General features: G+C 38.8%; 1 protein-coding gene across 6 annotated transcripts in view; it reads left to right on the top strand.

Moving 5' to 3' along the window:
* Positions 1-25954, top strand: part of Ppp2r3a (protein phosphatase 2 regulatory subunit B''alpha) — a 153214-nt gene that overhangs the window by 76443 nt on the left and 50817 nt on the right. For all 6 annotated transcript variants that reach the window (XM_041677106.1, XM_041677109.1, XM_041677107.1 and 3 more), the window contains 2 exons: positions 8130-8232; positions 17747-17821. In XM_041677106.1, coding sequence (XP_041533040.1) covers positions 8130-8232; positions 17747-17821 — 178 coding nt within the window. The remainder of the gene's footprint in view (positions 1-8129; positions 8233-17746; positions 17822-25954) is intronic.

Here is a 25954-nt window from a genome sequence, read left to right on the forward strand (position 1 = left end):
TCCCATTGAAGACTTTTCAGGGGGTTTCCTTGATCAAACCTTATTTTTCTTAATCCAGAATAAATCCACAGCCTCTCACTTCCTATGGAAACAAAAGCAAAACCTCTTCTCCAAAGTAACATATCTTTTGACATAAATTTTGAAGTCAAGGCATTTTCAAAATATATAGCTTGGAATAATCCAGCAACTTTTATAATCAAATAAACTTTTGATTTGATTATAGTAGCTTTTAGTAGCTGTTGCTCCATCCTCAGCAGTCAAACAATTCAAAGACAATACAGTAACATACAGGATCCAGATTCTCTGTGTATTTTCCATCTTTATGTGGCTTTTTTTTTTACTCTATTTCTTTTATTTTTAATTTTTGGTTCTTTGAGACAGGATTTCTCTGTGTATCTTTGACTGCCCTGGATCTTGCTCTGCAGATCAGGCTGGCCTCAAACTCACAGAGATTCACCTGCTTCTGCCTCTCAAGTGCTGGGATTAAAGGCATGCACCCCCATCCCCAGATACTCTATTTCTTTTTTTAAGGGCTTTCTCCATCATTTTTCTTTCTCTCCCAAGCCTACATATATTTTTAAAGACACCGTAAACCATTTTAGAAGGTTTTTTTCCCGTCTGAATCTGTCTTTACTGTTTATCTCTATATTTTTCTGAGCATAGAGTCTTTAGTCTGCTCAGCAGCCTGGTTAGGATTAAAATTGCAGCTTTGGTGACTAGCTCCACCCCATTCTTTGGCCTCCTGAGAGTCTAGCTTCATGGTGTAAATATTGGCAGGAACCGTGTTTATTGTCACAACTCTGCGGAGTTTCTAGGTCAATACCACCACCAAGAAGCATGCTGCTGGCTGCTCATAAACACCATTTGTTTGGTGGCCTGGCCTCTTAAAAGAGCCATGTGGTGTTTGCTGCTAAGGCTGAGTCAGGAAGCCTCTCTTAAAGGAGCCGTGCCTGTCTACTCACCACCAGCAAACAGAACCTACTAGAGTAAAGACGGTTACCGAGAAGTTGCACTTGACTCTGTTCTTATCTGTCTAGTATCCTTTTTTATAAAGCTTTCTCAGGCTGTATGTGGAAATTCTTGCCCTACGTTTGGGCGCCAGCTATTAGATATTGTTTTGTTTTGTGGCAACATCTCATGTAGCCCAGACTGGGCTCACTATGTAACAGTGATGACTTAGACCTCCTGACCTTCCTGCTTCCATTTTCCAAATTCTGGGATTATGCACTGGGTGTATGCAGTGCTGGGGACTGAACCCAAGGCTTTGTGCTTGCTAGGCAAACACTGTAATCTACGTTTAAACCCCAGGTGTCATTCCTTAAATCACTAACATTTAGGACAGTGCTTCTCCTAATGCTTCTCCAGCCTTCCTAATGCTGTAACCCTTTAATATGGTTCCTCGTGTTGTAGTGACCCCAACCATGGAATTATTTCATTACTACTTCATAACTGTAATTTTACTACTGTTAAATTTGCAACCATTAAATCACACGTTGAGAATCACTAATTTAGGATATCAGGGCCAATGTCTAAGTTAGGGCTGTTGCAATGAAACACCATGACCAAAAAGCAATTAGGGGAGGAAAGGGTTTATTTGACTTACACTTCCATATTCCTGTTCATCATTAAAGTAAGTCAGGACAAGAAGTCAAACAGAGCAGGAACCTGGAGGCAGGAGCTGATACAGATAACATGGAGGAGTGCTGCTTACTGGCTTGCTTCCCAGAGCTTGCTCAGCTTGATTTCTTATAGAACCCAAGACCACCAGCCCCAAGGGTGACACCACCGCCATGGACTGGGCCTTCACCTACTGATCACTAATTGAGAAAATTAGTGATCTTTACAGCTATATCTTCTAGAGGCATGTTCTCCATTGACATTCCCTCCTACTAGATAACTCTAGTTTGTGTGTGAAGTTGACATAATGTAGCACAAATAATAAAAACCCAGAGACAGATACTGGAATTCAACATGAAGATCAGAGAAGCAAAGCAGCCAAGCTCTTACCTCTCAGCAATCCTAAGACTGAAATCGAGCGAGTTCCTGTCTCATCCTGCCTTATATTCCTCTCTAGTCCTGGGATTAAAGGCATGTAACTCACTAGTACTGGGATTAAAGGTATGAGTCACCACCACCTGGATCTGTTTCTGCATTGATCTTGTGTAGCTTAGGGTGGCCTTGAACTCAGAGAGATCCACCTGCCTCTGTCTCTCAAATTCTGAGATTAAAGATGTGTGACACCACTGGCTGGCCTATAGTGACTTAGTTTGACTTTCTGGTCTTCAGGCAAGCTTTATTTATTAAACATAAATAAAATATCACTATAACATAAGACTAGCCAGCACAGCCAGTCTTTCCTTTTTACTGATAACCCTTCTTTATACAAGTCCTCACCCTTTCTGGCCTAAATACCCTTCCTCCTAGTAAAATGGATCTGCTGTCCTCTTACTATTTAAAATTCATACATAATATGAGCAGAATTAAACATAGAGGTTCCTTCTAATCCCTTCATACTATCTGTGGTGGTTTGAAAGAAAATGGCCCCCAAAGGGAGTGGCACTATTAAGAGGTGTGGCCTTATTGGAATAGGTGTAGTCTTGTTGAAGGAAGTGTGTCATTGTGGAGTCAGGCTTTGAGGTCTCATATATGCTAAAGCCACGTCCAGTATCTCAGTTCACTTCCTGTTTTCTGCGGGATCAAAATGTAGTTCCTTCTCTACTCTCAGTTCCTTCTCCAACACCATGTCTGCCTGCATATCATCATATCCCACCATGAGGATAATGGACTAAATCTTTAAAATTGTAAGCTACCCAATTAAATGTTTTTTCCTTTATAAGAGTTGCCATGGTCTTGGTGTCTGTTCACAACAATAGAAACCCTTACTAACTCACTACACAAAGACTCTTAGTTGTATGATGTTTGAAAACAAAATGAGTGATTAGTAAATGCATTATGCATTCCTAGTCTTAAAAATCTAACAGTAAATCACATCTTTCTTCATTATATTAGGACTGAAGTGATAAGGGTAAGACACTTCCAGTTAGTAAATTTCTTCAAAAAAGTACACCCAAGCCAAAGGATACAGTTGCTTCCTGTTGTCCCAGTGGGGATTAGCATTGTTTTCTTGGATTGATTGAGTTGTCCAAATACCAAGGAATATAAGAGCCCTAACAATCTATACCATCTGGATGACACTACAAAGTCACCCCACCTCTCCTATAGCAGAAAAAAATAGACTGATAAAATGTAAGGAATATCCCTTTTTAAATGGGTTTAAGTAGAGGTAAAAGTAAGAGACTTCCTTGTAAACTAGAAATAGCACAAAGAAAGAAGGGAAAAAAAAGTACTAATGAGCAAACATAAACTAACAGAAAAATCATTTGTCCTTGGGTGTTTCATTATCTCCTATTTATTTTCATCCCCCAGCTTGTCCACAGCTTTCTCTTAATAACGCTCACACCTTGCTGTTTTCCTAGACTGCTAGGTGATCTTTTAGCCAACAATAATTAGTTCAGTGACTAAAGATGCCTTTGGCAAGGGCTGTATCAATTATTTACTCTTTTAACTCCCAGTTCATGTTCCAGATGAGGACTTTTCAGGGCCAGGTAGAGAAAGCTGTGGACAAGCTGGGGGATGAAAATAAATAGGAGATAGTCTAGTAAAAGAGACATTAGACCTAAACACAGGAAATAGATCTGCTGATATTTTTAATATTCTAGGACAGTGTGAGAAGCTAAGAATGACTGTAGCAAAGGACAGCTTGTGTCCAGTTTGATTTGCATGCTTACTGTGAGAATCACAGCCAGTTTTTAGTTAAGACTGTGTCAGAGAGAGTGGACAGTTGTTCCATCGGGTAGAGCAGCACTGCGGCATGGCCACCGCAGCCATATCTCTTTATCGAAATGAGTTGCCGACTCTGGGGAAAAAACAACTTCTGCAAAAAGTCACGATGGGCAAGTCTGCAGAAAACTGCTCAGAGTTCCATCTCTGCTGTGGTTACCAAATGGTTTGGGTGCCCTCTAGTGGGAGTTCCTCTTAAAATGCCATTGAAAAGCCAGATTCTGTGAGAGAATGTAAGGAGACTAAGTGATTGATGGTTTGAGTCTCATCCCTAGGAAAGGAGCTTTAGTTTTTAACTTTTTTGCAAAATTCACCCTTCATATAAAGCAATTTGAGTTGCAAATACAGTATATTAAAATGTTTAAGCCATAATGGCTCATGCCTATAATCACAGCACTTTGGAGAAAGACTGCTATAAGTTCCTGTCTAGCCTGGGCTACAGTGTAAGATACTATTTCTTTAAAGTCCATAAATATTCAAGCACAAAGAATAATTGGCAGATGATAATATAAAATTCAAACATTTTGGCATATACATATGCTTCCTGACTTGCTCCAATAATAAGCTCTGTATGGAATTTTTAGAACTAAAATTAAATACAGAAGTCATGAACATAAGGAAATCATTTCCCTCCTGTCAGAATGCCTGTGACTGGTTTTAGAATGAGCACCTTAAAATTTTCCCCTCCTTCTCTTCCCCTCTTATCCCTAGCCATTTTATATCTACACTCAGATATCTCTTGCCCTTAGAGCCAGGACAATTTTTAGGAGGAAGCCATAGCTCACATCCTTTTTTATGTCCTAGAACTCCAGCTTTGGGGCAGAACTCCTCTGGAATCAAACCAATATGGTTCTAGCTTTACTCTACTCTCTCTTAGGGTTCATATCAGGGTGTCATTTGTCACTGACAAAACACTGGCCCCTAACGCATTATAGTCAGTGTAGAATAGCTGTGCTATTCTTCAGCTTATATGGCTTTTTTAAAAGTCTCATTTTTAAAATCTAGTGCCTTATGGAGTTTATCGGCCTAGAACATTAACAAAAAATTGTAAATCACCTTTTCTGTTTCACACTTTTGATTTTAAAAATGAAAGAATCCTGATGTGACTTTGGTCTTTTTAGACTTTTCTTCATCTGGTGCATTGCTTCCGTGTTTATTCAGTCACGCAGTCCTTTTCTTAAAATACATAAAAATGTTCCTCTTTAAAAACCTCACCACTTTTTCTTTCTATTATTCCATCAATTTTCTAATCCTATGAGGTGATTTTTTTTTTTTTTTTGGTTTTTCGAGACAGGGTTTCTCTGTAGCTTTGGTGCCTGTCCTGGAACTAGCTCTTGTAGACCAGGCTGGTCTCAAACTCACAGAGATCTGCCTGCCTCTGCCTCCCGAGTGCTGGGATTAAAGGCGTGCGCCACCACTGCCCGGCTATGAGGTGATTTTTATTAGCACCCAGTGTTCTAATCTTCCCTTGTTATGTGTGTTTATTTAACTTCAGGAGCCGTAAATACAGTCAGTAATGATAAGGACAGTAAATAAATAAATACAAATGTCTGACTTAGCTCAAAACAAACAAAATCAGTATGGTATTTGTTAGCTCACTAACATTTTGGGAGTCTTCTGGGTATAAGTCACTGAACCATGCTCTTTCTATATATAAAAAGACTATAACTACCCTCACTTTAGTTGTCAAAGAAAAACTTTAAAGCCAAAACACAGCAGCATATTTAAGTATAGTGAATAGAGAGATCAGAAAGGAGTTCAGTTGTAAAGAGATTTTTAAAAGAGGTAGTTATTTAGCTATGTCTTAAAGAAGAACAGAACAGCATGAGTGACGTAAAGGCCAGACTGCATATGACTCAGGCCAGCTGCCTGGAGTGGAAGTTGGATTTAGCACAGTAGTAAGGTCAGTGATTAGGCATCCTCTAGAATAGTGAGGGCCTTAAATGCCCTGTGTAGACATTTGAGCTCGCACATTTAAATGGTAGAGTACTGTACATTTTTTAGTAAGGTACTTGTATAATCAGATTGGTTTAGAATTGTTGCACTGAAAGGTTAGATGAACACTGAAGCCTATTGGAACCCTCCCTAGCAGTCTCACCCTGAGTCTGTAATGCCAGAGCTTATAGAGCACAGTGGAAACAGGAAGAAGCAGTTGTCCAGAACATTTCCAGGAAAATTTCTTCAGGACTCCAGTCTTCCTGGGATTCTGTATTCCAGACACCTAGCAGTCTCAGCTAGAACCTTGGCGAGCATGATGAACTGATGGAGGAAGGTCATTGGTTAAATAAAAAGAAACTGCTTGGCTCTCATTGGTTAAAAGATAGGAGGGAGGAGTAAACAGAACAGAACGCTGGGAGGAAGAGGAAGTGAGCTCAGACTCCACAGCTCTCCTCTCGGAAGCAGATGCTTCAGAGAGACGCCATGCTCCCAGCTCCCAGGCAGACGCACACGATGAAGCTCCGACCCAGGATGGACATAGGCTAGAATCTTCCCGGTAAGCGCACCTAGGGGCGCAACACAGATGAGATGATTAGAAATGGGCTAAAATAATATGTGAGAATTAGCCTAGAAGAGGCTAGATAGAAATGGGCCAAGCAGTGATTAAATGAATACAGTTTGTGTGTTGTTATTTCGGGCATAAGCTAGCCAGGCAGCCGGGGTGCTGGGGACGCAGCCCCGCCACCCATATTACTACAATGAACTTCACCTTTCTTCTTACCCATGTGCTACAGAGCACCACAACTTCTCATTTCTACCAGATGTGCCCCTTTCTGTCTCCCATTTCCACTGTCCATGCTCAGACCCCTACAGCCTCACACTTGCTCTTTTTGAAAAACACATCTGACTATCTCACTGTCCGAGCTAAAATTCCTCTATTGTGCAAATTCTTGACCTAATACCAACGAGGCCTTCTTAGATTTTATTTGCACTTATCCCCTCCTCTTACTAACTTTGTGTTGAACTTTGTGTTGCCCAATGCTGTATGAATCTCACACCAGGCATCTGTGTGTGTTGCCCTCCTTATTGTAACCCCCTTCTTTCCTGCTTCACTCTGCAGGAAATCTCATAGACCTCCTCTGTCCTTTCATGATACCTTGTACTCATTACTTAATACCATGACTGTTCCACAGCAGTATGATTCCACTGGTTACCAAAAATTGGACTGTACACTTCTCATAGGGAATAAAATTCTGTCTTATTTCCTTTTACCCAAACTCATTCAAGGCCAGATGCAATACCTGACATATACTCGCCATTCAATAAATGACTAATGAAGGAAAATAAGAAAATTTGGAGTTAATTATTGGATATAGAGAATTAGGAATAGAAAAAATTAAATTACTTTAAGTTTTAAAATCCAAATAACTAAGACTGGTACCATAATACACACAAACACACACACACACACACACACACACACACACACACTCAGGAAAAGGACTAATAGTTTAGAAAGCTTTTAGACTTTGCTTTTTCAGTGTTTTGACTTTTCTGTCAGAGTATAGGGACATACCCAGCAAATGGTTGGAGGGGAAGAATTCTAGAAACTTAGAAGACTTAACAGAGGACTGATTTTCTAAAGCTATTCTTTTAAGTTGAAGTTTAAAAGCCCCCCATGGGGCTGGCCATGGATATGTCAGCCTAACAAGAATTTCCTGTTTCTATAGTGCATAGTAGTCTGCCTGCAATATTTCTTTCTTTCTAGCTCAGAAATTCTTGTTCTAGATGTCCTGTGCTAAACCGAATGGGCTTTCCCCACTAAGTATACTTAGTAACATATTTTATCTATATTAGTTCATTTTACGCTGTGGTCTCAACTCAAAAACATTGTAGAAAGTTAGTTTATCATCCTGTAACTGAGATTTATTAAGATACTACTTTGACAAAAATTAGAAGCATGAAAGTCATTGAAAAGGGAACATTTGGGTAGAGGATAATTTATAGAAGAGGACATGCACAAAGCTTATCTTTTAATTTCAGCACTGAAAATAAAAAGACAGAGAGTAGTTGATTCTGTTTGTTTGTTTGTTTGTTTGTTTTCAAGACAAGGTTTCTCTTGGAGGCTTGGCTGTTCTAGAACTTCCTCTGTAGACCAGGTTGGCCTTGAATTCAGAGATTGACCTGCCTCTGCCTCCTGAATGCTAGGATTGAAGGTGTGTGCACACTCAGCCAAGCATTTGACTCTTAATCTAAGTACACTCAAGTCAAACTAAAATTACCAGCTCGTCAATGTGTAGGCATTGTATGTTCTGTGTAACAGACCTTCCTAACTAGTGCTTCTTTTGTAGGTTGCTAAATAACCATCATGATGATGCCTCTAAGTTCATCTGGCTCCTAGCAAAACCCAGCTGCAGCTATCTGGAACAGGAGGATTTTATCCCTTTACTTCAGGTGATATATATAGATATATATTTTGGAGTTTGAAAGTGGGGAGTTGTTTGTTTGTCCGCTTGTTAGTGACAGGATCTTACCATATAGTCCAGGCTAACATCAAACTTTTAATCTCAAAAGCTAGGATTAAGGTACACATCACCATGACTGGTAAGACATTTTTTCTTTTTTATTTTAAGATGCAAGTATAATACTATGTCAATAGAGCTACATATATCTAGAGGCCAGATTACTAAGAATGGTTTTTATAGTTGTTCTAGTAGTGAAATCTTTTGTTAGACAAAATCTAAAACAGAACCCATAGTATAAAATAGACAAAACAGGGCTGCTTACACTGCATTTGGCCTTCTCCTTAGTCATTCACAGAAACCAGTGAAACATCTTATGAAACCTTAGAAATGGAAAAGATAGCTTGGAAGGGACTGCACTGATGGCTCAGAGGTTAAGAGCACTACTGGCTGCTCTTCCAGAGGTCCTAAGTTCAATGCCCAACACCCACATGGTGGTTCAAAGTTATTTATAATGAGATCTGGTGCCCTCTTCTGGCATACGGGTAGAACACTATACATAATAGATAAATAAATCTTTAAAAAAGAAAGATAGCTTTGAAAATACTAATAGCAACCATTGTTAAGAACCTATGAGGAACTGATAGCTGCTGGAAGAGAGAAAATCAGTTTTCTTAATAGCATGACACTGAGTTTATCAACCATACTCCAGGGCAAGCCTCATGCTCAGAAATAGTTGGCCAACATAAAATGAACTCCATAGTGGTAGTGGTGGTAGTGATAGGGTGTATCTGTGTGTGTGTTCTGGTTTTTTGTTTGTTTGGTTGGTTTTTGGTTTTTGGAGACAGGATTTCTCTGTGTAATGGCCCTAGCTGTCCTGGAACTAGCTCTTGTAGACCATGCTAGCCTCAAACTCACAGAGATCCGCCTGCCTCTGCCTCCCAAGTGCTGCCATGTGGGGTTAAAGGCGTGCACCACCACCACCTGACTTGGTTTTGTTGTTGTTGTTGTAAGAGTGAGAAAAACATAAAGTTGGTCATCTAGGAGGAGCTAAAGGAGGGAAAGGTTATGATCATAAAATTAAAAATAAAGAATCTAATGAGAAGCAAGAAATCAAAACAACTATAATGAACTCTGGAGTCTTCACTCAGGGTGTCTTGACTCTTCGATTAGAGCACATCCAAAATGGTGCTCTAGTTTCTCCACTAGATCTGTTTGTACATAAGATTAGAATAGGAAGAAGCTGTGCATGGTGGCGAATGCCAGTGCCTTCCTGTAATCCTGGCTCTAGGAGCCTGAGCGAGAGAATGTAACCTATGCTACATAACTTACCCAGATCTGTCTCAAGAAACCATTGAATGTGGGGGCTGGAGAGATGGCTCAGTGGTTAAGAGCATTGCCTGCTCTTCCAGAGGTCCTGAGTTCAATTCCCGGCAACCACATGGTGGCTCACAACCATCTGGAATGAGGTCTGGTGCCCTCTTCTGGCCTACAGACATACACACAGACAGAATATTGTATACATAATAAATAAATAAATAAATAAATATTTAAAAAAAAAGAAACCATTGAATGAGTGAATAATGGAATAAAAGAATGGAAACTTGAATCAAGCATGCTGAGGTCTGCAAAGACAGTTCCCACCAGCCCATAAAGGTAGGCAGGAACAGAGTGGGGGGAGATGTACTTGTAGGGGAGAAAAAAAACAAAGCCTGCCTGTGAGAGCACAGCAGCCTAGGAATAATGTAGGTTAAGGGCAATGGGCCCTACTACTATCATCAGATTTCAGGAAGATTAGTAATTTATATTATTTGCATAGGCTCTGTATTACTCTTCCAAAGTACTCACTCATGTGAAACAATTTTCACTAATGGAGCCAAATAAATGAAACAATAGTACACTTCTCGTTTTTTTCTTTTCTGTTTCTAAGATGTTAAAATCTGTTATTTACAAATGTGTTTTCTACATGTAGAAAGGATATAGCTCAGATCTTTAAGAATAAATCTCAGAACTATAAGTATCTTTGGGATGGAGCATTGGCCCAATGGTTAAGAGCACTGTTGCTCTTGAAGAGGACCTGGGTTTGATTCTCAGCATCCACATAATAGCTTCAACATCCTCTTCTGGCCTCCATGAGCACCGGGCATGTGGTGCACAGACACAACACTCATAACACATAAAATAATAAAGAAATCTAAAAAAAATTTTTTTAAAGTTTTTCTTTTCTTTCACTTTTTGAAGTTTTTTAACATCAGCCCTTATATACCAGTCTGGAAGAAAATGTTAACTGAGGTTCCTTCAGCGTGGAGCTGTACCACAGGTTGAATTTGAGGGTTATTATTGAAGTAGCAGTGATCCATGACCATATCCTTCAAATCCAGAAATTCTTTGCTTCTTTTTTACAATAAATCACTCCCAGAATCTAAAAGAGAGAAAGTGTGTGTGTGTGTGTGTGTGTGTGTGTGTGTGTGTTGCGCGCGCATTCTAAGGGTACACTCTGTACTCATGGAAGCCAGAGGGTGATACCCTGCTCTTCACTCTCCACCTGATTCCTCTGAGACAGATTTCTCACTGAACCTGGAACTCAGTATCAGTGACCCTCCTGTCTTTGTCACCCATAGTGCTGGGGAAGATATTCAGCAAGGATCCAAATTTTTAGATAGAAGTATGTTCATGAGATTATTGTGCAATTCACTGAATATAATCAATAACAATGTGTATTCTTTTTGTTTTGTTTTGTTTTGTTTTGAGATAAGATCTGACTGTATAGTCCTAATTGTTCTGAAATTCACTCTGTAGACCAGACTGACCTTGAACTCAGAAATCCTCCTGCCTATGCCTCCCAAGTACTTGGATTTGGTGTGTGCCACAATACCTGACTATAATGTATATTCTTGAAAATTCCCGAGAATAGGTTTTCAATGCTCTCACCACACATGAAAAAATGAGTATTATAACTGCTCAGGATTCTGAGAAAAAGTGATCACCGGGTGCTCAGCTCTAAATAGGACACTTATACCATACTATGTGAAGCCCAGAAAACATCACGGGTAAGGGAGCAGAAAAAATTAAGAGCTGGAAGACTGGGAGAAGGACTGTGAAGGGCTGTCATTTCATGACACAGCCCTTGCAAATATGGTCTAACTGCAGCTAGCATTGTTTGCAGTGGGCATACACAAGACTGGGCCTGTCATCAGCAATGGTTCAGGGAGGGGGCTCATGGGACTATAACCTCTGCCCTAGTTTGCTTCTCATTGATAAAACTCTAACCAAAAGCAACTTGAAAAGGAAAGGGTTTATTGGGACTTATATGTCCCAATCACAGTCCATCACTGAGGAAAGTCAAGGAAGGAATTATGGAGGAAAGCTGCTTATTGGCTTGCTCTCCATGGCTTCTTCATCTTGCTATCTTATGCCACTCAAGATCACCTGACCAGCGGTGCTACCTCTTACAGTGAGTTGGGCCCTCACACATTAATCATTAACCAAGAAAATGCTCCATAATCATGCCTACAGGCCAATCTGATGGAGGCAGTTTCTCAGTTGAAATCCCTTTTCCCACAAATGTCTAGATTTGTATCGACAGAAACTAACCTGCATACTTTACCTGCTGAATTACTGGCTGCTCATAGATTCTAAAGAAGGGACAGTCATTTCATTTGGTAGTTGGTAGGCTTTGATGAGCCTACCAGACTCTTGCCGATAGTTCCAAACCTGTGATCACTCACAGAACCATAGTTGAAATAAGTGGATAACAAAACAAAAAGATATGAAAGTGAGAAAGGGACTTGGAGGGAGGAACAAAGATGACGGGTAGAATGACCTTGAACTCTTGATTCTTCTGCTGTCTTCCCAAGTACTGGGATTATAGACAAGCACCACTACAGATGGGCTATGAGATGCTAGACATTGAACCAAGGATTTCATACATCCTAGGCACTCTACAAACTAAGCTATATAACCCACCCAATTCTTCAAAGTTTTTAACTATGAAAAGTGTTTTATTGTTTTGGTTGTTTTGTTTTGTTTTTGAGGCAGGGTCTCCTTAAGTATCTCTGGCTGGTCTGAAACTTGCTATATAGGCCTCAAACTCAAAGAGATCTGCTAGTCTCTGCATCCTGAGTGCTATTAATTAATCCATGATGTTCCATCATGCCCAGCTGCAACGTGTTTTTTGAGAAATGATTTTACAGTCTTATACCTAAAACTGACTTCAAACTCACCATGGAGCTTAAACTATTTTGAACTCACAGTCCTTCTGCTGAAACTCCTGAGTGCTAGTATTAGAGGTATGTGTCATGCTTCCTAGTCTTATTATGGAGATTTTGCACATACACAAATTGAGGGGGGGGGGAATCTACTTACTTGTCAACCTAGCCCCAATATTGATCAAGAGCTAAAGAGACAGAGAATAGAAAATCAGTAGCATTTTTGCTAAATCAAAATCTTTTTTTGTTTTGTTTTGTTTTTGTCTTTATTTTGAGACATTGTTTGACTATGTAGCCCTGGCTGGCCTGGAACTCCCCATGTAGACCAGAATGCCTTCAAATTCACAGAGATCTGCCTTCCCCTGACTCTGGAGTGATAGGATTAAAGCTTACATTGAAATCTTAGTGCTTGACAATATTAACAAAACAGACCAACAACTAATTTAATCAAAGGAAAATGGGGTTGTACGTATACACAACAGAATATTTTTTACCTGTAAAAGAAATTATATCATGACATTTGCAGAAAACATAAAAGGACTTGAGGTCATGAAGTGAAATAAGCTAGACTCAGACAAATCTTGTATGTTTTTTCTCATGTGGTTCTAGGTTTAAATTTGTGTGTGTGTGTGTGTGTGTGTGTGTGTGTGTGCATGCACACAAACGCATGCATCACATAACATAAAGGAGTGTCATGAAAGTAGAAAGGAGGCTAGGAAAGAACTTACAGGATTCAGAGAAAGAAAGGATAACAAAATATATGTGATAGAAGGGAAGGATTTTTTTGAGAGAAAGGAACCAGCAACAGTGGTATACTTGTAGTTCTGCTTCTTCCTTGGGGTGGTCAGCCATCAGTCCATGAGGGTAGAAGGAGCAGATGCAGGGCTCAGGGTTCAGATGGTTGCAAATATGATAGAGATAGCCATCTGGGATGTGACCTCAGTGAATCAGCTCAACTTGATTCCAGAGTATAAGAAATATATAACAATGGGAAGCCACAAAACAAACCTGAATTTGTAGGGATAAGTCCGGCCCCTTAGGGGGCGTGTTTGCCTCAGGCTAATGTTTACCTATAAATCTGGCCAGCATGCTAGCAGCACTTGCTTCTGCTTTCCTGGTCTCTGCTGGAACGGTGGTTCTGAAGTCTATTACGCCATTAAAGCTGTATATATTTTTATAATCTGTCTGCATTCATTTACGCCGTTACATGAATTTGCATTAAGTGGCAGACTACTTATCATGTAATAGCTGGATTAGTAGAAGCACAGCCCTACCAAAAAGGCTAGAGCATTTGCCTGATTACCATGTGGTCAGTAGGGGAAGAGCGTTTGCAGGGAACTGTGTAAAGGGTCATCCCTGAGATAAGTCAGGCATCCAGGCCTAGAGACAGCCTTCAGTTAATGCTAGGTAAAGAGCAGGATGCTTCACTGAGGGAAGAGGGGAGTCTTCCATGTTGCCAAGCTTAAAGAAAGCTGCCAGACTATGGCAGACTGTAACCTCTGACCAACATATACTCCCAACATATACTAACTTTAAAAATTAATTTTAAAAGAAGTAAGTACACTTTAAAATTTTGTTTACTTGGGGCTGGAGAGATGGCTCGGTGGTTAAGAGCATTGCCTACTCTTCCAAAGGTCCTGAGTTCAATTCCCAGCAACCACATGGTGGCTCACAACCATCTGTAATGAGGTCTGGTGCCCTCTTCTGGCCTGCAGATGTACACACAGACAGAACATTGTATACATAATAAATAAATAAATATTTTAAAGAAGAAAAAGTTTTAAAAAAAATTTTGTTTACTTATTTTATGTGTATGAGTGCTTTGTCTGTATGTCTGTCCACCACATGTGTGCCTGGTGCCCATGGAGGCCAGAGGAGGGTGTTAGGTCCCCTGGGACTGTAGTTACAAATGGTTGTGAGTCACCATGTGGGTGTTGGGAATTGAACTCAGGTCATCTAGAAGATCAGCCAATGCTCTTAGATAATCTCTCTGTCCCCAAATACATTTTCAAAAGACAAAACTAATAAAATGCTAATATTATTAAATAGCAAATGCCTACATTGAAACAGAAGAAAACTTAAAGTCACAAAAGACTCTTTTATAGTCGTGTGTGTCATTGTGGTAGTGGGCTTGGAACAGAGTAGCTGATGGTCTGCAGAGCAACATGCCCAAGTTCTGTCCTAATTACTGGAACACATGCCTCACCCATGACTTCATCTGTGAGAAAGACACACTGGGTGGTAGGTAGAACACAGAATGGTAAGTGCAACTGTCTGACATGTAAGACCAAACTCAGAGTTGGACTGATACCAGTGACTACGATCCAACAAGGAAAGATACCTGCCACGTATTCTTCCTTCTCCCTGCAGGGACATGATCCCACCTCTCTCCAGTTTCTCCATTTTATCTTCACATTGGTATGATGCCAGCACTCCACATGAGAAGCCTTCAGATGATGTCAGTGATAGGCCCTTCTCTTGGTAATAAACTACTTCTCTAAAAGGAACCAATGCTAAGTGCTTCATAGGGGAAATTGATCAAATCTTCAGACTAGGTAGTCTAATATTTTCTAAATCATTGCAGTATTAAAATGGATACTCTATAGGTTATTTCTGAAATGAACATCACTGATACCTAAGTCAGGTAACCACAGTACAAAGAAAACTACAAATAAATGCAATTTCATGATTAGTGATAAAAATGCTACCAAATAGAATATGTTATGACCCAGTGACATTTATCCCAGAAGATTTGGGGTTAGAGAGATGGCTCAGTGATGAAAAGCACTTGCTGAGGACCTAGATTCTGCTTTTTTCTGCAGTAGATGGCAATTATACAAAGATCCACAGCTGGTCAGTGTGCAGAGCATAAAAGACCGTGGAATTCTTAGCTCTAAGTGGGACAAGGATCATTACAGAAGAGGAGCACAATGATTGTAAGAGCCAAAGAAAACAGAGTTTGCCAGATATGACAGGGACATTGCATGTGTGTGTTTATAGCAGCGGTGACTGGATGCTCAAGACCTGCACAAAATCAAATGGAAAAAATCTCAGCATGGGTCAGGGAGGAGCTCATGAGGTTCTTACTGAGGAGCTATTGGCAATTGATGGCTGCTAAAGGAGGGGAAGTCAGTTTTCTTCAGGAATGTGGCCCTTGAGAAACTACCCATGCTCCAATAAATGGTCCTACACTCATGCACATGCATGCAGCACTAAGTGGACCTGGTGAGTTTTAAAAATGAAGACATGAAATGAAGAATGATGAGTAATAAGGGAAGAATTGGAGGGAAGGGAATGGGAGGGTCCATTTGATCAAAGCCCACTGTAGATATGTGTAAAATTCACAAACAAAAAAATTATTTTAAAAGACCAAAGGAACTGTATACAAATAATATATTGAGTATGTTTATTTCTCACTGGTGTTAGTGGTTCTCTTGGTATAGTAGAATTGAACAAATAAGTAGCTACATTTTAGATGAGAGCCAGGTTTCTCACTTTTATAGTTACAAAGGAAAGAAGGAAGGTTTAAGTAAACTTTGTGGTATTGGATTGGAATCAGAGTTACTTGTTAATACACAGTATTTGATATATATTCATAAAGTTTCACAAAGGCACATACATGTTTTTTTTAGTTATGTTTGCTAATAGAGTCTGAGAGCAACAATACTGAGTAATAGTAGACACACATAGTACCTAGGCTCCATTTCTAAAATTCATCCCCAGTAAAATGGACTACAGATTCTTGGGGAGAAGGTAGATACATGGGAAAAGGAAAATACAAGATGAACTTGAAGTGCAAAAGGACAGGGCAGTCAGACGGACACAGGCTCCTAAATGAAAAAGCTCCAGATAGCCAAAGCTAGATCAATTTGAGCCATAAAACTAATCATATATTGCATGTGTGGTGCACTGAAAAGGGACACAGCATGGCTTCTATAGTATTTCTGATGAAAATGTGTGAAGAAAACTTGAAGAAGCTTCTACTTGAAGAAAACTTAAGACAAAACCAAACCAAGAGGTGTAATTTACCAGAATTCATTAAAAACACTGCACTCATGAAATACAGAAGGGCCAAACAGAACAGAGACCAGAGAAACCTTAAAGACTACATGCAGTAGACTAGAGGAACAGAATTGGGAAATGTTGAAATTTGAATAAGGTCTGTAGTTCAGTGCTATATAGATGTTTATTTCCTAGTTTTGATAATTGTTCTGTGATTTGTTACTGTCTCTGGAATCTGGAAGAAAGGCATAGAGAATTTCTCTGCAATATTTTACACAATTCATCTGAAAATTTAAAATTATTTCCAAATAACCATAAGCAGTAAAATATAGATATGTCTGTAACCAGAGACTGCTCTTAATTTTTTCCGGCTGCCCAGACACAAATAATCACACAAAAACTATATTAATTACAACACAGTTTGGCCAATGGCTCAAGAGTATTTCTAGCTAGCTCTTACTTCTTAAGTTAGCCCATTTCTATTAATCTGTGTATCTCTATGAGGCTGTGGCTTACCAGTAAGGGTCCATCTAGTCCCTCTCCTTTAGTAGCTACATGGTGTCTCTTTGACTCTGCCTACTCTTTCTCTATCTCTGTTCTGATTTCCTGCCTGACTTTATGCTGCTAAGCCATTGGCCCCAAAATCTTTATTCCTCAACCAATAAAAGCAACATATATACAGCAGGACATCACACATCATATGCCTGCTTTGGTAGGTATTGAAGTTGCCTCTGGCTATTAATTTAGGAGGAACATAGAGACTCTCTTTACAGTCTCTAAGGGCAAGGGTTCTTTAAAATTCCAGCTAGACAATAAAAAAAAGTTTTATCTCATAATCTTCCATGAGAACAAGATAATGGATTTTAGGTAAACAAAATCTTAAATTGAAAACAATTTTTTTCTGAATAATCTCTTTTTTCCCAAAAATTTGATGCCTATAGATTAAGAAAGAAAATAATTTTCATTGGCTTGTCTCTGTCATTATTCTTAGTATACTCTACCAAGATCTGTAGGATAACTTTTCCAAACAACCCTTAATGTATTAGAATTACAATACATACCTCTAAAACATTTGATTCACACATCACCAAATATAGCTAATTTAAAATTTTGTATTTAAACATATTATGTGTGTAGAAAATCATGTATTATAAACATGCTTAAATTTTCAGTGTACTGTACAGTATTCCAGAATAGAATATTTGCTCAACTATCTGCTTTTTCCACAAGAAGAAAAGGTTTCTGAAGAATTTTTTTAATGTTTATTAACTTTGTTTTGATTTCAATCTTTTTAAGGATGTGGTAGATACACACCCTGGCCTCACCTTCCTGAAAGATGCTCCGGAATTCCATTCCCGCTATATCACCACGGTAAGATGAGTACTGATTTGTCATAATAAAACTGCTTAAGTCATCTCTTTGTTGTTATCTACCATCCAGACTTTCACATTGTTGTACAGAAGGTAATTTGGGCTATAATGATTATTTTAAATGGAAAGAAGGTAAAAAGTAAAAATAAATGGGTTAATGTTTTATTTATATTCATATCCTTTCATATGTGGGTCAATACTTAACAGAGGTCTGTGGTATAAAATTGCACTGATATTCTGTCTGGTATTATGAAACATCTAATTACTCTTTTCTGAGACTTATTTTTATTTGTGTGGGTGTTTCACTTCCATGAGGGTCTGTACTCATGTGCATGTGGTTCCTGAGGAAGCCAAGAGGGGATCAGATTCCCACTGGAGCTTCAAGAATGCTGTGAGCTGCCATGTGGGTGGTAGGAACTGAACCTGGATCCTCTGGAAGAGTAGCCAGTGCTCTTAACCTCTAATCCACCTTTCTATCCAGTGTCTTTGCTCTTAGAAATGTTCATATTTGGTTGAGCTTTAGCAAACTCTCTGCCCTCTGCCTCTCCTCACTGTGACTAGGAGCCCCATTTCTGCTTCGGGTGCTTTGCTTTTCCTCCTCCCTGACATAGAATGCTCTCCTACAGGTTTTCATTCACATTACACTGATTCACCCTCACTTCCAGATTCTTGCTTAGATAGCCCCAGATCACTTTCTGCTTCATTTTTCTTAACTCTTTTCTGACATTTAATTTTTTTTATTGTCTATCTATAATATAAACTACATGAGAAAATGAACTTTATTTACATATTTTATTTATCTGGCTCAGTACTCAAATATGATGCCACTTAACAGCCACACATCTAATATTTTATTAAGTAAGTAAAATAATTCTTTTTTTTTAATTTTTCTTTTTTGAGACTAGACAGGTATTCTACAACTGAGCTACATACCTAATACTGTGAAATTATTCTTGCTTAAGGAGTCTACATTCGTGAGATGGCTCAACAGGTAAAGGTACTTACCACTAAGTGGTAAGTGGGCTTGAGTTCAGTCCCCGAGAAACCACACGGTAAAAGGACAGAACTCCTACAGGTTGTTCTCATCCTACGTACATGTGTGGGCACATAAGCATACATACACACCAAGTTTTTTAAATAATTCTACAGATCCAAAGGGAATTATTCAGTCTTGGTTATTAGCTAGTCTGTAAACTCAGGGCACATTAACAGCATAACTGAAGTTTTTCAGTGTGTGAATATAGTTTCAGCTATTTCAGAGGCTGAGGCAGAAGGATCTCAAGTTTGGGAGACCAGCCTGGGCCAAGAAGTAAGGTCCTCTCTCCAAAAAGAAAGAAAGAGAGAGAGAGAGAGAGAGAGAGAGGAAAGAAAGATCTTGAAAAGTGTTTTATTTTGAATTCATTATCAGAAAAGAACTTAATGAACAGAAAAGTGAAGAGATAAATATTCTTCATTCTTTCTAGTTTGCTATTTTTTGACATCCCTGAACCTATAGTAGTCAATGGTATTCCAGCAACTAGGACCCAAGAAGTTTATGATATTAAAGAAAAAAAGCTACAAAATCCCATTTTTTTAAGAAATCAGCTCAATAATTGTTGAACAAAAAAAAAAACATTAGTCACTCATAGGATACAGTTAGTTATCTTTACTGTTACCATTTTCATGGTGTTTGCATATGATTACTTACATGTTTATAATTTATTTATATTTTGGTGTTAATATTATGCTACTTCGTCTCCAATTTATAAGAATGAATCTATTGTTCGGAAATAGGCATTAAACTGCAAAGTACTTATAACAATAATAGAGCAGTTTGAGACAGCAGCATGAACTGGAGTATGAAGGCTCATTTGGAAGTACAGAATGTGACTCTACCATAGAGATACGGAATGACTGCTACTGTAGTAAGCTTATACCAACCCCCCAAAAGAAGTGCAGAGAAGTACAATAATAAAGGGCTGGGAATGTGTGTGGCGCAGCGGTAAAGCACTTGTCTGGCATGCAGTGCCCCAGTGCCAGAAATAGGTCAAAACAAAAATATAACAGTGAGTATCTAAAAGCAGAACTTTTCATTGCTTATCTGTTCTTTCGAGTGCTCTTTCCATTATGAAATCTAGTCAAATAATGTCATGAAGTAGCTGGAACTTGGATACTTTTTTAAAGTACAGTGAGTTTTTTCTAGAACAAATGCAACATAAGGTCTAGTATAAATTGTTTAATTGTATTCTTGGGCATGAAAGTGACCAAGCTAAAGAGAGGCTGCTCATAGCAAAAAAAGTGAAGATCATAATTACATAAATCATGAAAGTCTGTGATACAGGAATATATATTTTATTTTGGTAACTGTTTTGTCAGTTGTTTTTAGACCAGAAAGAACATCAACTAAGTAAAAAACTACTCTATAAATAAGCCTATATTCTTTATTTCCTGAACATTACCAATGGAAAAAAGCCTTTTGATAGTGAGTGAAAGTGAAAATATGAAATACTAGTAAATTACAGCCTTTGGATTGCAGTTTTGTGTGTTGGTGAATAAATGCTCTGCTTATGCATGCCAACATATGCCAGCTTTTGAAAAAGCAGGCAGCCCGTTTAAGTTTTTGAAGTGAGCAATAAGCCTTCAAAAACTTCCTCATGGCACTGGCATCAGCAGTGGAGTTATTCTGAGGCTCACGCAGATGGTGTCTCTCTTGGCCTGCATCTATCACTTAGGCTGGAGTGGCTAAGTTGTGCCGTTGCTACTTCTCACCACCAAGAACTTTTAAACCCGTTCCCCTTTTCTCTTGACAGAGAAAGAAATCACATTTTTAGAAAATTTTTAGTTTTCCAAGTTATTTAGAAAGACATTGAAGAAATTGCATAGCCATAACAATGAAAGAATGAATTAGTGATCCATTCACTATGCCTTTCCAGGTAGAAGAGCCAGGCTCCTATTGTTTGAGTGTGTCTATCTGCACTCATCACCTATAGTTAGAATTCTTTGTTAATTTCTGTCTGTATTTAATCTGCTTTCAAAACTAGCATGTAATAGAGTCAAACATTTCCTTTTGGTCTATATTGTGAATTAGTTTCCATATATATATATATATATATATATATATATATATATATATATGGGAAACTGACATATGATTCAACTTGTCTATCAGATTGACTAGATCTGGTGAGAGATTGTTTCATTCCTCTCACTGGCAGTAAATAATGATTCTTGTTATTTTCTTATATTTTAAAATGTTAAATAGCAAGCATGATGGAGAGCTGCTATATGCTTTCACCACTAGATGGTAGCCCTACTTCAATGATGAAAAATGCAGACTCCATAATGGGGAAACAAATAAATGTGCTATGAAGTTGAGCCTCAGAATGTGGAGACTGGGAAATGGAAGATACAAATGCAATATTTTACTTTGCTAAAGAAGCCACTTAGCAAAAGCTCACAACAGAACACACCTAACAAACATATGGTTTCTTTTATTTTACATGTATGAGTATTTTGCTTGCATGTATGTATGTTTATCACATGCCTGCCTGGTGCCACAGAGGTCAGAAAAGGGCATCAGATCCCCTGGATCAGATGGTTGGGAGCCACCATGTGGGTGCTGGGAACCAAACTTAGGTCTTCTACAAGAGCAACAAGTGCTCTTAATCACTGATCTATCTCTTCATCACATAAAACATGAAAGTTTTAAATTCTGCCAAAATGTAAAAAAGAGGCTGGAAAAAAATGGTTCCACAGACTAAAAACTCTTCTAGAGAACCAGAGTTTGGCCCTAGCACCCACATGGACAATTCAAAACTACATGTAACTCCCAACCTGGTCTACAAGAGCTAGTTCCAGGAGAGGCTCCAAAGCTACAAAGAAACCCTGCATCGAAAAACCAAAGGAAAAAAAAACTACATGTAACTCCAGCTCCAGGGGAATGTGATGCCCTCTTCTGGACTCCATGGACACCCACTTACATATAGGTGCTTCTGATCACATTTAACATAAATATACATATTTTACAGAAATTTTAAAAAGTAGGAGAAAAAATAATGCAAAGTTTTATAATATTATATCTTGCTTTCATAAATGATATATTTGAGTAGAGTACATACTTTAAATTAATAATAATAAAAATAATCTAAACCAAGAAATAAATTTACATTGGGTAGTAGCAGTGCACGCCTTTAATTCCAGCACTCTGGAGGCAGAGGCAGGCGGATCTCTGTAAATTTGCAACTAGCCTAGTAGTCTACAAGAGCTAGTTCCAGGGCAGGCGCCAAAGCTACAGAGGAACCCTGTCTCAAAAAAAAAAAGGAAGGGAAGGAAAGAAGGAGGGATGGAATGGAAATTTACACAAAACTACTCTAATGCTACTGAACAAGAAAATTTTGATGTGTATATTGAAATTGACTTTGAGGGACAGCAAGATAGTTCAGCAGGTAAAGGCAACTGCCACCAAGCCTCATGACCTGAATTCAGTTCCTAAAATGACAAAGTGGAAAGGACCAAATTCCAAAAGCTGTCCTCTGGCCTCCATACTTATGCCATGGCACACATACATGCACAAACACACACACATACACACGATGGATGGATAGGTGGCTGGCTGGGTGGCTGGGTGGATGGATGGATGGATGGATGGATAGATAGATGGATAGATAGATAGATTTAATTTTTTTTAGGAATTGCCAGAAGTAGTAATACACACCTTTAATCCCAGCACTCAGGAGGCAAAAGCAAGTGGATCTCTGAGTTTGAGGCTAGCCTGGTCTACATATTGAGTTCTTGGCTAGCTAGGGATACATAGTGAGAACCTGGTGAGGGGGGTGGTAGTTGTTTCTTTTATTTATTTATTTTTTTAAGAAATTGACTATGAAAGAGAGTGTGGTGTTTTATAAATGCTTTTTTTCTTTGTTTTATTGGAGACAGGGTCTTACTGTATAACCCAGGCTAGCCTAGAATTTACTATGTAGGTCAGAGGCCTCTAATTTGTGATCCTTCTGCCTCTGCTGGGATTACAGACATGTATCACCATGCCAAGTAAAATGAGATTCTTAGGGTTCATTTCCACATCAAATTTCTGTTCTGTACTGAGAGTCCTTTTTTTTTTCTTTTTAAATGACTTGACTTTTAATGTCAGGCTTATGGAGAGGATACTACACTGAATAAGACACATCTTTTGGGACTAGAGAGATTGTACAGTGGTTAAAAGAACTTACTACTCTTGCAAATAGCTAAGTTTGGTTCCCAGTACCTTTGTAATGCCTGACAAGAACCTGTAACTCCAGTTCCAGGGAATCTGAAGCACTCTTCTGGCCTCTAAGAGCACTTTATGCATGCAGTGCATATAAACTCATAACAACAAATAAATAACATGTATCCTCATTCATCAAGAACCTCTGAATCTGAATGCTTAGGAACAATGGAGAAATTAAGCACCAGCTACTTCTGGCTTCTACCTAATGCATCAGTCCTGTCCACTTCAGCCTAAGAACTTGACAAAAAGTCATGACTTCATACAAACCCATTTCTTTATATAGTGTTAATTTTGGAAAGTCTCCCTTATATTGTAGCATTTGATGAGTATAAGCGCACTTCTTAGTGGTTCTAATTCTGTCCTCTATTCCAACTGCTGCTTCTACCCAGTAGTTAGCCGTTCAGATTGTGATGACATCTTCACTCCAGTCTTGTTTTCCTTAGATTCAGCTTTTGCTACATAAGTAATACCTCTATTGTTCACTTTTATATTTTCTACATATTTATGTATCACAGACAAAAATACTGATTTGCAGGAATATTAAAGGTCATTTTATTGCTATATTTTTTTAGCAGAATAATAGTAGTAGGTTTTCCCCTATGCCCATGGACGATCTAGGCTCAGGTTCGTGACTGCTTTAGCAGTGTCAGGTCTGGGTTTCATCTCACAGTGTGGACTTTTAAAGCCCAATTAAAAGGTGGTTGGTTGCCAGGCAGTGGTGGTGCATGCCTTTAATCCCAGCACTTGGGAGGCAGAAGTGGGTGGATCTCTATGAGTAAGAGGCAAGGCATATCTACAGAGTGATTTCCAAGACAACCAGAGCCGGGCGGTGGTGGCGCACGCCTTTAATCCCAGCACTTGGGAGGCCGAGGTAGGCGGATCTCTGTGAGTTTGAGACCAGCCTGGTCTACAGAGCTAGTTCCAGGACAGGCTCCAAAGCCACAGAGAAACCCTGTCTCGGAAAAAAAAAAAAACCAAGACAACCAGAGCTGTTATAAGAGAAACCGTTTCAAATTAAAAAAAAAAAAAAGAATAAAAGAACAGTGGTTGGTTACTTTCGTAACATTTGTGCCACTATTGCTAAATCTTCCAGGCAAGTCACTGTTACAGGTAACCAGGGTTTGTAGCTAGAAAATATTGATGATTACCTTTTCCCTCTGGTAGCAGCAGAGTACATTCCCATACCATGAATTCCAGTAGGAGTGAAGCTTCTAGTTCGCACCAGCTTTACCTCTCTGTATTCAATGACATACATAAATATGTCTTCAGCAATGGGGCTTACTTACTATTAGGTTGCAGAGAGTAGCCAATACCTTTGACAATAATCTATAATATTTGGGGTTTCCATGGGACCAAGGTCTCAACAAGATGTAACTCAATTCTGGCACTGAAGGTTTATTTAACTTGGTAACATAAGATGTCTAGTTGGGGCAGGCATTGTCTCCACTATTATTTGGTGACTCCATTTAGATTTATTTCATATATGTATATATTTTAGAACATTTCTACAGTAATAAGTTCCCATATGGAATTTGATTATTTCTTGCATTCTGCTCTTTTAGGGTATTATTTCTTCTTGTTTCAGGGCTTTCATGAGTGTCACTGAGTTACTGAGATTTCTCCAGTTCACATAGATACTTAATGCTGTGAACATGCCTCTTAAAACTGCCCTCATTGTGTCTGATAGGTTTGAGTACATCGTGCTTGCATTTTCATTCAATCCTTAAAAGTTTTTAATTTCCTTCTTGAGTTCTGTCTTGACCCATTTTTTCATTCAGTAGTGAGTTGTTCAGTTTTCATACATTTGTACATTCTGTGTTGTTTTTGTGGTCAGGAAGAAGGCTGGATGTTACTTCAATTTTCTTATATCTGTTGAGACTTGTTTCATGTCCAAGTATGTCAGTTTTAGAGAACGCTCCATCAGCTGCTGAGAATAAAGTATATTCTTCTGTATTTGGATGAAATAGTCTATAAATGTCTACTGTGTCCCATTGATTTATGACATTATTTAGCCCCAGCATTTCTCTGTTTCATTTGTGTCTGGATGATCTGCATGACATTTTTAATGGAAAGAGCTGGGTATTAAAGTTACCCACTATCACTATGTAAAGGTCTATATGTGATTTCTAGCTGTAGTAGTGCTTCTTTTATGAACTTGAGTACCCTTGTGTTTGATGTATAAATGTTTAGAATTGCAATGTCATCTTGATATCCCCTCCCTTTAATGAGTATGTAGTGTCCTTTCCTATCTCTTTTGATTAGTTTTGGCTAGAAGTCTATTTTGTTAGATATTAAAATGGTCATACCTGTTTGCTTCTTGTACTGGGAGCTAGTCATCTGGAGTATGATGTCTGAAGAGTTTCTTGATGTCGATATGTGGTCTTGTCTTTGTTGGGTAAGTGTTATATTCTTTGGTTGATGTTGCCCTCTCTGGATCCAAGGCAAGTGTGGTGGCTGTGGGTCCCTGGTAGAGAATTTCTGAGAACACCAGGTGACAGAAGGTATAGAGATGAGCTAGGAGGAAAGGCTGAGAGGGTTTGGGTGAAAAAACTAATCTGGTCAATTTCAAACTACATATGTAGAGTTAGAATACACAGTTCTATTTTTTACTCAGAATTGCAATTGGTATCAAAAGTTGTTACTTAAATTAGTGTAACACAAATAATAAGAACCCAGAGACAGATATTGGGGTTCAACCTGAAGATCAGAGAAGCAGAGCAGCCAACTACTAGCGAGCGAGCTCTTACCTCTATGAAATCTTCAGACTGAAAGAGAGCAAGTTCCTGTCTCATCCCACCTTATATTCCTCTCCAGTGCTGGGATTAAAGGCATGCACTACCACCGCCCAGCCTCTATGGCTAACTAGTATGGCTGCTGGGATTAAAGGTATGT

This window comes from Microtus oregoni, unplaced genomic scaffold (assembly GCF_018167655.1).
Source record: "Microtus oregoni isolate MIOR12 unplaced genomic scaffold, Mior012 000028F_ref0000031, whole genome shotgun sequence".
NCBI lineage: Eukaryota > Metazoa > Chordata > Mammalia > Rodentia > Cricetidae > Microtus > Microtus oregoni.